The following is a 16,189-nucleotide window of genomic DNA, read 5'->3' as shown; positions in this document are numbered from 1 at the left end:
CTGACACTAATTTTTAACTTTGCGCATGCGCATTGAAAAACGAAACGAACGCGACTTATGACATAATATACAAAGATTATAATACTTTACATAGATTAGATTGTTTCTTGTAATGTCGTAAATTAAACACACATTATAACTACATCATAATTATTTCCAATTTTCTTAACTACATAATATATATAAATCATAATATTTACAACATGTTTTTTAAACTGTATTTAATATAAAGTATCAAAATCTTTTATAGTGACTGGATACAGTGTAGCCATAAGAGGCCACACGGTCACACCGGAAACTAGTGGCGACTCTATTAATGTCGTGACTTTTTTGACGGGCTTGTACTCTCCATAAACCACTAAGGTTTGTCTGGATCTGGAGTGTACTATTGTTTTATAATACTATAATACTTAGGAAACTTAATTAAATATTCTTTAACACAAAACAAAATTAAATATAGTATTGTATAATAACACTTAATCATAACAGGGGTGTAGACTATTTTTAGGAAATATATTTATTAATAGGGATGATGACAAGGTCAAAGATTAGCGAATTTTGTTAATAAAATAAAGAAATCACGGTAAAAAATAAGTGTTACCAAAATTTCAGCTTGATAGCATTTGTATTTTTTTTGTTATGCGCCTTATAAGTTGGATATTCAAGTCAAATTTTTTTTCAATTAAATTTCTTAATATTTGTATACAATTCGATAACTTATGCAATTAAAAGCAACTTTTGTTATGAAACCACTTTCATAAACGCAATATTTAATATACCTGTCGAACAAAGTTGTCTCCCGATGCGTACAAACTACGAAAGACTGACGTCAGTCTTTCGTAGCACTTTGTATGGAGCGTTTCGGGCAGGTCTTTTTTAATGAGATATTTGAATTGTCATATCTTGGTGAATTGATTCTTTCAACGATGTTTCTATTTTTTAAGTGTCCTTAAATTACCGTGAAAAAAAAATAGTCATCATGCCTATTACAGATGTACATGTATAACACCTAAAATATGTATGAAAAAAAATACACTCTTATTTCAATTTAAAAAAACCACTAATTAAATTTCGTTTTAAAATTTCACGCTAAACCGCTGAAGTTCATCATGGCGTCGCTATGACGTCACAGTCCTCCAAACAACAAAAATCTTTATAGCGGCTCTACATGATGGGCCAGCGTAGTGGCCCATCACGATAGGCTAGCGTGGGGAGGACGTAGTGGCGTAGGATGGCCGATGGTGCCAGCGATGGCCGTGGAATGGCGGCGGTGGAAAGTTGTTTTAAGAACGAAAAGCATATTATGCTATTATTACATTCATCATTATCATCATCATCACTACCATAAACCATTATTTTAATTTTAGTCTCGAAATAATGGGGAAGGCCGGTCGAAACTTTTAGTAGATGCCGCCACCATATCTTTTACCTGTCAATGATCGTGTCAAGCAACAACAACAATTTAATTTAGTAGTTTTGCATAATTTCTGTATTAAATAAATTAAAATCATTATGTATTCGTCTTGGCATGTAAGTGAACTAAAAGCTGAGCTAACGAAAAGAGGCGCATCGCTTAGAGGAAGAAAGGCAGAATTAGTCGAAAGGTATAACCTCAAAATATTTGATTTGCATTTTTTTTTTCAATAAAATTAGGTACTTATAGCCAAAAAATGAAAAAAATGTGTAGCTTTTTACAAATATTTTTAAGTTACGTAACAATATTAAGTAAATATTTAATTTGGAGCTTAAATTGTAACTTCTGTTGTTGTTATTTATTCTTATCTTTTTCACCTTGTAGATTGGAACTTTACGACCGGAACTTTAATTTTGGAAGTGCAGAGAATCAGTCCGATGACGATGCAATGGAAGTTCCTGATGTTAGGACATATCGGGACATAAATGCCACTTCATCGTTACCTTATTTAACCCAAACTCACATACGACAGTATTTTTGCTTGTAAGTATGCATAACCCATGTACATAAGTACTTACAAATGTTTTTTATTACAATTCAATCAAATATTATACTTATTATACTTACTTACTATAATTATACAATTTTTTAGTGATGACAAAAAAATTAAAGAAGCTAAGGCATTGTATGAGTCCCGATACCTTGTCTTAGCAAGAGTGTCAAATGTGGGGGAAAACACCTTCATCAAAGAATATTGCAAGAAAACTATGAAGCAGCTGCAGTATGAAGTAAATTTAAAGTTTCACAAAAGTGGAATACCACAGGAATCGAACTGTGAGTGCCCGGCGGGAAGTGGGACAGAAGCAAAATGCAAGCATGTTGCTGTACTGCTTCATGGAGTGGAACATATGGTGCATAATAAAATATTACTTTTACACCAAGTCTGCACCCAAAGACTTCAAGACTTTCACGTGCCCAAAACACGTTTTACTTCTTCTCCCATAGCAGCTAACCAATTACCTAGAAATAAGGCAAAAAAAGATTTTGTCCTTTCCCCATACAAAAAGTAGATAAAAATAGTTACAATAACAAAATAAGAAATCTAGTTTTAAAAACTTAATTTAAATGATATTAATGATGAAACCATAGTGGAAATTGAAGAAACAACAAGGGGCCAAAAAAAAATCCAAAATGGCTTACTGAAAGAAAGTATCGAATTACAGCAAGTATTTCATACAGTGTGTCATTTAAAAGATACTTCAAAAAAAAGTTACTGCCACCAAATATTGAATCAACAATTATTTACGTCTAGGGCCACGAAACATGGCATTTTAAATGAAGCCGTTGCAGTTAATCAATATATGGCTGTTTATGATTTAAATGTAATTCCTTGTGGACTTTTCATTAGTAAAGACAAGCCATATTTAGGTGCTAGCCCCGACGGACTGTTAGGAGAAGAGACAATTATAGAAGTAAAATGCCCATTTTCCTCAAGGAATGAATTCATTACACCTGTTACTGTACCATATCTTGTAAAGTACCCTCAAAGTCAAATGCTCACATTAAAGCAGTCTAGCCCATATTACTACCAAATACAAGGCCAGCTTTACTGTACAGATTGTATTGTAATTTAATTGTTTATACTTATAAAACTTTAGAAGTAATTTATATTTCAAGAAATGACGAGTTCATTAACTCCATGTTAACAAAAGTCGATGATTTTTATAATAACTATTTTAAGGCTGCGATTTTTAATAAATTTTTATTTAATGATTATGATTTAATAAAAAACGTATTTAATTATCTTGATTATTCGAATCATAATATTCGTGACGTGGGTGGATTTTTTTTATTATTTAAAATCATTTTCCAGGTTAAAGCCGTAATTTATGCAAAAATTGTGCAAAAAACAAACCTTTCTTAATTTGTGTACCCACTACATCTTCACTCAGTGAACCATCAACCTCATTGTCTTCGAACTGAAAACAAGTTTTGTTTCTACCAACTATACACATTTACTAGTTTAGTTATTAGTTTAGTCACAAATTGCCAAGTTTAGTTATTAGAAACAAAAACTTATTATTTAGCTATATCTATAATATATTATGTTAATTATAAAGCATCAATGCGAAGAAAATGGACTAAAACATTCTGTTATAACATAATAATAATAATATATAGCCTTTATTTCAGAATTACAGCAATGTTTGTAAATACTTTGTTAGTTATGTAGTAGTTATTTATCTATTTCTGATTGCTATTTGGCAAAGGCCTCCTCTAGCCTCTTCCGTTCTCTTCTGTCTCTGTTATAACATAAGATCACATAAATAAAAAAAATACATTGATTTTTTAGTTTTTATTATCAACAATACATTCCCTAAAATTACATAACATAAAACACATAAAAATATTTCTGATGCTAAAGGCACATAAAAAGAGTTTAATGGCGTTTGTATAATTTTGTATGTTTTTGTTAAACCTATCAATCTCTCAATGTGCACACGTTGCCTTGCAAGCTTCTGGTCACGTTTTAGCAAAACCCCTGGTATTTGTGATTTGCCTTTTAAAAAAGTAGGTATGTTAATAGAAATGTTTTTTATTGCAAATAGGTCTTGAATATTAAAACCCCTGTCTGCCATAATACAGTCTCCTTCTTGACACTTATCTATTAAAGGACTTCTCTCTATCATTTGACGGTCACTTGTTGCTCCACCGTACCCTTGAGAACAATAGCAAAACAAACCACCTGGGGTTGAGCCTACTAAAAATTTAATAGTATTTTTGTTTTTGTATGAGCTGTAGGTAACTCTTTGAGACAGGTGATTGCTTGGTTTGTTGATAGGTATTTCAGTAGCATCAATAATTATTCTTGTGCTACTATTTTCTTTTTTAAATAAAAAGAAAATAGTAGTAACATAATTTTGGCATATAATAGTTCACTAAATCCCTTTCTGGCCAAATATCAATTAGGGACCACATATCATGCACAAAATGTATCCACGTTACAATTATATTAGAGACTTCTGTTTTGCTTATGTTGAACATAGAATATACACAGACAACAGAAATAGGGAATTTCTATGTCTGGTTTATTTCTCCTTAATTTTATAAGTAACATAAAAAATTGATCTTCAATGGACACACCTGCTCCATCTATATTTCAAATTATTAGCCATAGGCGATAGCGTGTTTAAGACCAAAATAAATTTTGAATGGTTCTCTAGACCAGTGTAAAACATAACTAATGAATTTCTAATAAATCAGTACAAAATATTCTTAAGCTTACACTCGTTTGTGTGCCAAGAGACCTATAGGTACTACTATAGGTAGTACCACTTTCAATTTCTGAAAAGTTGTTTGTTGCTTCTATTTCTTCTATTGCTTCAACTTCTATACATATATCATCACACTCAGAATGAAGACTTTCAATTATATTATATTCTTGACCAGATAAACCCGAACTACACTCAGTGGAATCTGTTGTAACAGCAGTTTGATGCACTTCAAACAAGTTTTTTCTAATATTTCTATTAATAAGACGTTGATCTCGTTATTGAGCTTCTGCTGAGAGTGTTTTATTACTCCACGGAAAGATCGATGGTATAGCCGTCTTCATGGGCGTACCCAGGTTCTGGGCCAGGGGGGGGCAAATTACCCAGGTTCTGGGCCAGGGAAGGGGGGGGGCAAATTACGCAGATTCTGGGCCAGGGGGGGGCAAATCAGATTTTTTATAAGCTAGGTATAAAGAATAAAAAATTAATAATTTTTAGTTGTATTGCAAACAAATTGCATTTTTATAGATGAAAGTACTAGATAATATACTTAGTAGGGACGTCAACATGATCCAGGGCAGCTGCCCCCCTGCCCCCCCCCCTCGGTACGCACATGGCCGTCTTCTTCAGGTATCTGTGTTGATTTTTGAGACCTAAAATTATAATTTTATGTTATAAAAACATGTAAGTACATAATATATTGACTGGTGACAGCGAGTTACCCAATTTTTGTAGAATCACCCATATCTAAACAAACTACGTCTACTTATATATGATTTACATACAAAATATAGTTATAATAATAACATACCTGTATAAATACTTATGTTTTGGAAGTCGGAATCATGGAAATGTTTACGATATAATTTTGAATTTCTTTGGGGCTTAAAGTTTGTCCTTATAGCTTTCAGCCATATCTTAGCCATACTAGGATCTTTTGGGAAATTGTGGGCACCTATTTCTTTACAAAACGGGACTTCACACATCTTAGGCATGTTATTTATTTAAAATAATTGAAAATTCCTTGAAATTTCCATACAATAAAACAAAAACAAGGTAAAAGCTATTACAGCGCCACTTTGACAGTTGCCACCCCATTATTCGTAGAATTTAAGAGAAGGTTCGTGGAAGGTTCATATCAGGAGGGAGGTCATGCGAAGTTCACCGGGTCATCTCACATCTGGTGAAGTCATAAATTATTTAAAAAAAATACGTTTTGCATTGCCGCAATAACTAATGCTTACACTTCCATCTTGAACGACGTTTAGATCACAACTGAACACGGCCAAAATGTAGAGCCAGCATTGTATAGCCATTGAATGCGCCATTTGATGGGCCAGCGCTGGCCACTCATGTATAGGAGCAATTATATGGATTTGACATTGAAATGTCACTGTCACACACAATGTTTTGGAGATCGTGACGTCACCCTCTGTGATGGCGGTTTGCGATCACGTGACATTACGGATTAAATATTTACTTTTTATTTAATAAAATAAAAAATATTATTATGTTAATGAGTAAAAATATGTCATTTTCAGTAACTCTACAATAAAAACTCTAAAAAAAATTGTTTGTATTTCTTTTACTGTCTACAACCCTATTCATAACATAAGAACACAAAATATAAAATTATTACATTTAAAACAATTATAGTAACAACTACCAATAAACAAGTGACAAAAATATTCTTATTTAATCATCTTAATCAAGCTCATTTAACACTTTATTTAAATAATATGTTTTTAATTTATATTTGGTACTAGCTGTTGCCCGCGACTTCGTCCGCGTGAACTTTAGTTAAATTTTGAAAATCGGTCCACAAATGGCGTAGTTGTCCGAGAACAAATACAAAAAGTAAAATATATCCTCCTCCTTTTCGGAAGTCGGTTAAAAAGTAGCCTAAGTTATTCCTTACTACATCAGCTATCTGCCAAAAAAAGTCCCGTCAAAATCGCTCCAGCCATTTCAGAGATTAGCCGGAACAAACAGACAAATAGACAGACATACAGACAAAAATTGTAAAAAAGGTTGTTTTGATACTCTATATACATTCATATGCATCTAGTAAAAAACGGTTCTTTCAATATTACAAACAGACACTCCAATTTTATTTATATGTATGTATGTATGTATAGATTATTTTCAGTAATCTGGTTTACAATTATTGTATTGTCCAAATTGTTGATAAAGCGAGGTATAATATATTTTATACTTGTCGCAAACGTGTGGATTACTCACAAGCGCGTTGGCAAGCGCATCCCAGGCCCCAGTGCGTTGGCACTTGGCGAATGCGCTTGCATATGTGGAGAGCCGGCATAAGAGATGATTGATTTAGTATGTTGGCAGTTCTGTATATAATATGTCATCGCCAGCTTGACTTCGGCTTGAAAGAGAAAGACGAAAGTTGAAAGATGTCATTGTCATGCATAGAAATGTGTCATGTCTTCAAAGTAAGCGTTCGTCTCTATAAAAATATATAGTGCGAAGATTCCAAATTGTGACAAGGAAATGGCTGCTTCATCGAATGGTAGTGGAAACCTAGTTGAGGAGTTCGAAGAATCTTTTCAGGTAAAGTGTGAAAAATTATTGGCCAATTTTGCGTATTTTAGTATGTCAAAATAAAGATGGCATAGTACCAACATTGAAACCAAAATCATCAAGTGAGTGTTGCCAGCTAGCTATTTGTCATCTGAAATCCAAATATCGGTGTAGTAGAAGCTGCGTATGGTGAATATAAATATTGATGAAAAAATTATAGGGACTGGTTTGTCTACGTGACCCGATTTCGCTTATGCGGCTTCGATCGTAAATTCGGATTTTGTTGCAAGCGCATCTCGTACATGTCGGCCATTTTACTGATAATGTTTTTAATATAATCAAAATATAAGTGTAATTTATCAAACGCTAAGTTTCATTTGGCCACATGCTAATAATATAGTAAGAGAAACTTTAATACAATTATGGTGTTTTGGACATTTGACTGAATAGAGAATAATTTTGTGTTATGAAATTTTGTTTTGAACGTGTGATATATTGAAGTTTATAATGTCGGTGGCTACAGAGGATTCCAGTCCTTCTGGAAATGGTGTTACTATTCAAGTATTCCGCCCAACATGGGAAGAGTTTAAAGATTTTAATAAATACATTCAGTACATGGAATCCAAGGGTGCGCATAAGGCAGGTCTCGCTAAAGTTATCCCACCACCTGAATGGATTCCTCGCAAAAGTGGATATAATTTAGACGATTTGAACATCACGATTCCTTCACCTATATGTCAAGTGGTCACAGGAAAGCAAGGTTTATTTCAACAAATAAACATACAGAAGAAATCCATGACTGTAAAACAGTTTGCGGTTATGGCGAATTCTGCTAAGTACTGCACACCAAAACATACAAACTACGAAGATTTGGAGAGAAAGTATTGGAAAAATGTTACTTATGTCGCCCCTATTTATGGAGCAGATGTAAACGGAAGTATAACAGACCCAGATGTTAAGGAATGGAACATCAATCATCTCGGAACCATATTAGACTTTGTTAATTCTGATTATGGTATTGAAATTGATGGTGTGAACACAGCTTATTTATATTTTGGCATGTGGAAGACTACTTTTGCATGGCATACTGAGGACATGGATTTGTATTCAATCAACTACTTGCATTTTGGAGATCCCAAAACATGGTATGCAATACCTCCCGAGCATGGCAAAAGGTTTGAAAGAATTGCTTCAGGATTCTTCCCCACATCAGCTAAAACCTGTCAAGCATTTTTAAGACACAAAATGACATTGATATCACCACAGATTTTGAAACAGTATTCCATTCCATACAATAAAATAACTCAAGAAGCTGGAGAAATAATGATAACTTTCCCTTACGGTTATCATGCTGGATTTAACCACGGATTTAACTGTGCGGAGTCAACTAATTTTGCAGCCCCGAGGTGGGTGGAATATGGCAAAAGAGCCACTCAATGTACCTGTAGTAATGATATGGTAAAGATTTCTATGGACACATTCGTCAAACGTTTTCAACCTGACCGCTATGAACTATGGCTGAAAGGCCAAGATATTGGCTGTCATCCTGAGCAGCCCGAAAAAATGGTGCCAGCTCCACATCCTTCCGGCCAGGATATACTGTGTAACAAAAATAACACAGAGTTGCCAGAATCCTTTATTGCAGCTGAAGAAGAGGGTCTAAAGAAAAAGAAGAGACACCCACTTCATTTGAAAAGAGCCATGGCGAGTAAAAGTATATCGGAGGGTGCCATCGCAGTTTCCATCCTCGGTCATGATGTGATGGATGATGATGAAATGACAATGGCAGAAGGAGATTTAGATATGATGACATCAATGAAACGTCCTATTCTACCCATGGAACCTGATGACACCCAGCTGGAAGCTCTTGAGGATATTTGGTTAAAGGGTGATGAAATGGATCCTTCAGAAGCACAACTACCCGATGTAGGTTATATAGATTCTGACAAGGATTCGGATTATGGCTCTCGTAAGAACAAAAAATCAAAGAAAAAAAAGAAAAATAAAGACATAAAAGAAAAATCAAGTAAAGAAGAAGGGGTCAAAGAAAAACAAACAAAAGCTACAGGTACACCTACAACACAGCGAAAACATAAGGCTAAGAAACTGTCCAATGAAGAACTGGAAGACATGGCAGCTGTAGTGGCTGGCTTTGAGTCACCTCCGCATTCTGAAAGTCCTATTGGTGATATTCCTCTGCCAGATCCACTTACATTACAGGAAAAAGATGTACTCTCTACAGAAAATGAGAAAGGAACAGAAAAAAAGGAACCAAAGAAGAGGAAATCCAATACAAAGACTGATAAAGAAAAAGTTATTAAACCCAAAAAAGAAAGGGTGAAAAAAGATCCTGTAAATCCCAAACCCAAAGTAAAGAAAGAGAAACCAGAGAACAAGGAAAAAACGCCAAGAAAGCCCCGTACCCCAAAAAAGACTACAAATTTTGAATACAACTCCCCCCTTCAACCAGTTTTGGATAGCCAAAAGAAAATCTATGGCCACAGCAGTGTAATTTCACAGCTAATGAAACAGAATCCAGTCAGGAAGCCTCCGAGTCCTCAAAATAGCTCTAAGCCTCAAACTAGTCCAATCCACCAACATTCAAGCACAAAGTCACAAAACCACACTGTCCCCGCGTCTCACAGTCGAACATATTCAAAAACCTCTTCACTGCCTGAGCAAAATTCAAGAGTTCCTGCAATTATACCGCCTCTCAACAAAAACCCCAGTGCTTTTGAAAGCGAATTTTATAAGTTCATGGAAACCAATCAAAGAGAAAACTTAAAAGAGGCATCCTCCAAGGTAACTCCAAAGCAGCAGCAAAAACCTACATGTTCAAAATCACAAAAAAATCCTCGAGATATACCACTTCCTATTGGTCAATATAATGACAGTATTTTCCTAGATAAGCCTATAGATTATAGCACGTACAACCCGCAGACAGTAAGCAGTGGTATGTACAACACTCAGAGTGCACATAAAGATGCCTCCGATCACACCAATAATTATGCACAGGAGAGGAATCAATGGCTGGACTACTACCACAACCAACAATCCTTACCCCACATGCATCAGATGTACGATCAGATGAACTCCAATCAATACTACAGAAGTCCGTACCAGTCACCGTGGTACTCTTACCAGAAATAAATGCAGTGACTTAATAATAATATAGATTATGTTACGATGTTTCAAGTTGAAATTTCAATAGTTTTAAAAGTAAATATAATAATGTTCTTTAAATTAAATATGTTGTGATCCGCGATAGTGTGATGTGAGTGTTTTGAATTGTCCTCTTCTTTTAGTCCAATGCAAAGATTGTATCAGCTTTACTACAATTTTTTGCAAATTAAAATATTGAAAATATGCACTTTACATAAAATTGTGTAACCGATGTTAATATATTAAATCTTTTTAGCTTCTACAGTCTTTGAGTGGAAGTTTGAATAAGTAAATGTAGTGAGTAAGTAATATGTATTAGTCCCACCGGAGTTCATGATCCATGTGTAAATACGTAATAACTAATCGTAATTATAAATTTTTTGGTGGCTCACTCATCTATACATTATTTTAAGTATAATAATATGTTACTTTATAACTCTGTGAATAATACAACCAATTTTGATTCTATTGTAAGAGTTGACACACATTTTATATTTTGAGAACAACTTAGATGATTTTATTTCTAATAGCTGTGAAACTTAGACTGTACAATTATTGCAATAAAAAATATGTTTATAAAATACTAGTATTTCAAGTTTGATTTTGAGTATTTTCTCTTGCCCTAAGGTGTACCGTGTAAATGGGACTTGGTGAATCTATGTATTGAATTTGAATTTTATTTATTTTCATGGCGGATCATAATATGTATTATAGATTTTAAGAATTTATTGTGTATATTGAAATAGTAAATAAAAGATGTCCTAAGTAGTTAATTTGTATGTTATTACCTTACCTATATACCTTTCTTTAAAAGCTTTTATTTAATTAACTTACTCTGTATGTGTGTAAGTATGTATGTTCGGGTGAAATTTTGGGACTCAAATTTTGAAGTAGATATATTTTTATCATTATTTAGGTTATGTCTATGGTTATGTAGTAAAACTTCTGTTCTAGATAAGGTATATTGTATACTTTGTTTCGATTTTTTTATGTAAAATTCAAAATTGCATTGCCAGTCTAACTGAGGTTTCCTCATTTAGATCCAGTAAAAGGCAAACTATAATCGAGAGACTGAACTCTGAGGTTTATCCAAATTTTATATTATGAGTTATGAGGCTTGGCAGCTTAGTGTTTTGTTACTAGTAACCATTTCTAGAAACTTGACTAGTAGTAATTAAACTCAGTAATACCTAAACACATTGTGCTGCAGAGTCTGAAGTCTGCCTGTGTTCGGATGTTGTGGTTACATGGTAATGCTTAATGCTTATAGAAACTTGTGTAGGTAAATATCCGCAGTTTATTATTTTGGCTCAGTCGATTATCAGACTACTTAGATAATATTGCGATTATAGACTATCTATAAAGTAGATAGTAAGTACTTATAGCTGTTACTTATTATGCACTCTTATTTTTATTTTATTTAAGCACTTATTTAGGAAAACTTACAGCTAGATTAACAAATGGTTTTAAAATAACATAGGATGGCCAATTACAAGTTTTCACAGACACTCTTTAGCCTGATGTTCACACAGTATTATTATTTTAATATTTGCAATATCTCATCAGCCATTTTATTACAAGCTCAATAAAATTTACCTTAAACGAAAAATGCCACACGCGTTGATGATATTGGCTTGAATTGTGCCGTCGCCAAGGCTAGGCCAAGCGGCAAGCCACAACACTGCGCGCTACGTCGAAACTCGCATCGTAAAATTCCTCATTGCTGTAAAAGCGAGCTTGGCTCATCTTGGCGGGGGCACTCCCGTGCCCCCAGATGCAACCAGAGCAACGAGTCGCCTGATGCTAAGTGTCGCTTGCAGGCATGTCTGAACGTGCTGACGAAGCAGGAGGCGTCGCCGTACGTCGAGAAGGAGGAGGTGAAGGTGGAGGTGGAGCGGTTCATTGACCTCGCTAGACAGATGGAGGCATTCTTCCTGCAAAAGAGGTCCGTATTGTTACAGCTACTTATCATCAGGACTGTAGAGTCACAGAATATATAATACACTGGACCACAGAGGCCTCTAACGGTATTGATGAGGTTGACGTTGATATTTTGGCTGCAGGTTCCTGCTGTCGGCGATGAAGCCGGAGCTGCTGGTGAAGGAGGACAACAACGAGCTGAAGTGCGAGCTGCAGCGCAAGGACGAGCTACTGCGCCGACACTACGACAAGATCGGCCAGTGGCTCAACCTGCTCGCCGACTTACAGGTAACAAGCTCGGAGTGATTTAATGTTACTTAAGAGGGCGACTAACCGAAAATTGACGATTTTATAATTCATTTTTATACTTGAAAACAAGCCCCGAATTGTTTCATTTTCTCAACATAGATACTACATTATATTTCCAGGAATTTAATCTGAGCGAAAACACGATATCTTAAAATTTTCTCTAAGTACTTATAGAAAAAAAAAAATCACAAAGATGCATCTAATTTTTACGAATTTTTCATATTATATTGCCATAACCGTGCATTAAACAGACAATGACCTGGCGGATTTTTAAATTAATGTTGTAAATACCTATATTTATCTAGTTATTAAGAAAAAACTAACTTGGTGAGTGTGAAGTGAGAAGAACGATGTTTGATTTTTTGGGTTAGGCGCCCTCTTAATGTAAGAGTCTTCAGCATTTGGTAAACGGTAATGGAGTCTTAGCGAACGGATAAAGCGAAGCAAACATTCGCAGTGCCACCGGGGAACGAGGGTAAGGACGCCCCATAAAAAGAGCTTGTCGATGCCACCAAACTTTCCCATTACGTATATTTTATGTACCATTGAGGAAATTGATTCCTAGGCAATAAGCCGACCACATGACGTAGCGCGTAGGTCCGTCACTACGTCAATGTTAGCTGTGATCGATCGGATGGGTTTGACTTAACGCGACCAAATTACTTAGGTCCGCCATCTGCCTAGGAATCAACTTCTCTCTTCTCTTCTCTGATAGTACATTTTCGGCCACAACTTGCACACTCCTTATAAAATTAATGTTAAGTTATCATTTGTGTCTCTACGTGCAGCCGTTAGTTACGACGCGACACGTTTCATAATACTGACATTTTGTGTCGTGTGTAGTGTGTGTGCGGCTTAACTCATACGATTTTATACAAAGTATATATTTGGCCACGTCGCGCGTCGCTTCCCTGCAGTGTAGTCACTTCTAGCGCGAGCTTCCCTTAACTATGCACTGTCCTGCAGGGTCACACGGTGTACAACAAGTGTCAGCAGGGCGCGGGCGCGGCGCCGGCGCTGGCGCAGGCCGCCTCCCCCATGCCGCAGCCCTGCCAGGTGCAGCAGAGCGTACAGGTAGATATTGCAGTTCCTAAACTTCTCTCTATTACAGAATTTCCTAAACATTTAGGCACGGTCACCGAACTTTTTTAAATAAAATGATCCAGGATACGAGCCGCCGATATCTGCCGCCTGTAGAAACACACATGACACTACAACCGGAGACAAGCGTATTCTCTGGTGATGGGAATTCCTGATACTCTTAAAACTTCTCCGAGAGTCTTACTTACTCGATGAAACAGCAAAAACGTTTCAGGCATAGTTTCACACTGATTTTCTGTAGGGTTACGTTGGTCAACTTGAGATGTCCATTAATATTGATTGGTATAATATATCCATACTAATATTATAAATGCGAAAGTATCTCTGTCTGTCTGTCTGTCTCGCTTTCACGCCAAAACTACTGAACCGATTGCAATGAAATTTTGTACACAGTTATTCTAGAGTCTGAGAAAGGACATAGGCTACATTTTGATGTGGGAAAATATCTTATTTCCATGAAAATATCGATGAAAATGAATTCGCATTGCGCGTGGCCAGCGCTCATCCCGGGGGTCCTGTGTTCGAGTCCCGCAGGCGGAACAAAAAGTTTTCAATGTTCCTGGGTCTTGGATGTGTATTAAAATAAAATTTCAAAAATCTTAAATATATTTTATGTATAATATTATAAAAAATCCAGAAATATATCGATGCAATGAACATTTTAGTTCTAATACGATTCAACAGATGGCGTTTTATTTTTTACTTCATTATAACATAGAACTAATCATACTTATTAGTTATTATGTTTTTGTTTATAGTTTCTTAAAAATCGAAACTTAAATGTAAGTGATACCACCTCTTATAGAAAGAAGACGCACGGCGCCATCTATTATGAATTTTTGGAACTAACTTAATTTGAACAAATTTACGCATTTTCACCCCCTGACAACCCTTTTTTCCAGTAGAAAAAGTAGCCTAAGTCCTTTCTCAGGCTTTAGACTATCTGTATACAAAATTTCATTACAATCGGTTCGGTAGTTTGGGCGTTTGGCGTGAAAGCGAGACTGACAGACAGACAGAGATACTTTCGCATTTATAATATTAGTATAGATTATGTGCACACTGCACAGCTGTTTTTGGGTATTTTGATTAATTAAGGGCCGCGCTACACCGGAATGGCAGCGGCGAGGCGAGCACTTTCAGCGCTGCCATTCCGGTGTAGCGCGGCCCTAAGAGGGGTACCACTTACCAGGGTTTTAAAAAGTTTTTAAATTTGACACAAATTTTGTTGACACCACGACAAGTCGCGGGCAACAGCTAGTTACCTATATATCGAAAAATTATAGCTCTCCTACTTTACTCGTCTCCATCTGTTGAAACATTTAAGTATACTTTTTAATTGCTGTATAGTGTATAGTTCTTGTAAAAGTGCAAAATATTTTAAGAGATCCTATTTATCGTTAATTTAAATAATCGTGTTATGCGCAGGCACAGCAGATGGCAGCAGCGGCGGCGGCGCAGCAGGCGGCGTTGCAGCAGCAGGCGATGCAGCAGCACCAGGTACCGCGCCCGCCCCTCCCGCCCGCCTACCCCGCCCACCCCGCACACCCCCGCCGGTAGCCCCCTCAGGGCCGGAGATGCACACCTTAGGGTCAATTCAGACTGCAACGCGATGCATTTCTAAAGTGTGGATTTGACAGATTTGCAAGACGTCTCACGCAATTGGAATCTGTCAATTCAGCACAAATTTAGAAATATGCAATATGCATCTACGCGTCGCGTTACGATCTGAATTGACCCTTAGGGGTCTGTTAATCACATGATATCTATTTAAGAGCTCACCTGACTCTAAAAATCAAACATCGTTCTTCTCTCTTCACACTCACGCCCGTCTTTCATATGCCAGGTGAAAAAGGACGGCGCGGAATCATCGCCGAGTTAGTTTTACTTGAATAAAAGACGAACTATAATGATTATGAAAAAAGTGTTTTGAGCAAATTTAGGTTTTATCAATACCTTTTTAGATATTAAAAAATATTAAAGAAAAGACAACAAACTTCGAAGATCCAAGCAAAAATGTGTCTAAAACAAGGTTTTTTGTAAAAAAGAAACTATCGAGCATTTTTTGAGTAATCGTGTTTTCGTCTTGAGCATTTAATCTTTATGAACTGAAGTTACTTGTGTCAAAAATCAGTTTTCTAGACCTTACAGATTTTGAGATCTAGGTTAAAGTATGTAGTCAAGTTAGGGTCATATGGGCTCTTAAGTATTTAGAACTAGATGCTCGCAACTCCATTGCGCTGAAATTAGTTTATCGCGCTGTACCCGTACAGTTTTCCAGGCCAAACACTATCCTACGTCCTATTCTGAGGCTCCTAGAATGTCATTACTGGAAAAGCACTAGAAAGTAGAGACAATATCGCAAGTTTAGTTCATTATTTTATCACTGGAGCTAGTAGGCTGTGAGTGGTGAATGAAAAATGGGCAGCGTACGGCATTTAGTATGCCAAGTACGCTTTATATTTTTCTA

General features: G+C 35.9%; 2 protein-coding genes across 2 annotated transcripts; both read left to right on the top strand.

Moving 5' to 3' along the window:
• The first annotated feature begins 7,101 nt into the window (after window positions 1-7,101).
• Window positions 7,102-15,351, top strand: LOC121740609 (mediator of RNA polymerase II transcription subunit 28). Its single transcript, XM_042133341.1, has 5 exons — window positions 7,102-7,257; window positions 12,210-12,334; window positions 12,453-12,597; window positions 13,585-13,692; window positions 15,148-15,351. The coding sequence occupies exons 1-5, from the start codon at window positions 7,198-7,200 to the stop codon at window positions 15,277-15,279; spliced, it is 570 nt and encodes a 189-aa protein (XP_041989275.1). The 5' UTR covers window positions 7,102-7,197; the 3' UTR covers window positions 15,280-15,351.
• LOC121740608 (probable lysine-specific demethylase 4B) lies at window positions 7,330-11,160 on the top strand. Its single transcript, XM_042133340.1, has one exon. The coding sequence runs from the start codon at window positions 7,735-7,737 to the stop codon at window positions 10,375-10,377; it is 2,643 nt and encodes an 880-aa protein (XP_041989274.1). The 5' UTR covers window positions 7,330-7,734; the 3' UTR covers window positions 10,378-11,160.
• Window positions 15,352-16,189: the final 838 nt, after the last annotated feature.

Source organism: Aricia agestis, chromosome 3, assembly GCF_905147365.1.
Source record: "Aricia agestis chromosome 3, ilAriAges1.1, whole genome shotgun sequence".
In the NCBI taxonomy this organism is placed as follows: domain Eukaryota; kingdom Metazoa; phylum Arthropoda; class Insecta; order Lepidoptera; family Lycaenidae; genus Aricia; species Aricia agestis.
The sequence above is the reverse complement of the archived record's forward strand: the minus strand, read 5'-3'. Positions and strand labels throughout refer to the sequence as shown.

Coding starts and splice junctions, on each gene's coding strand:
- LOC121740609 (XM_042133341.1), top strand. CDS start 7,198: ATGGCTGCTTCATCGAATGGTAGTGGAAACCTAGTTGAGGAGTTCGAA. Junction 12,335..12,452: donor GCATTCTTCCTGCAAAAGAG/GTCCGTATTGTT, acceptor TTTTGGCTGCAG/GTTCCTGCTGTCGGCGATGA. Junction 12,598..13,584: donor ACCTGCTCGCCGACTTACAG/GTAACAAGCTCG, acceptor ACTGTCCTGCAG/GGTCACACGGTGTACAACAA.
- LOC121740608 (XM_042133340.1), top strand. CDS start 7,735: ATGTCGGTGGCTACAGAGGATTCCAGTCCTTCTGGAAATGGTGTTACT.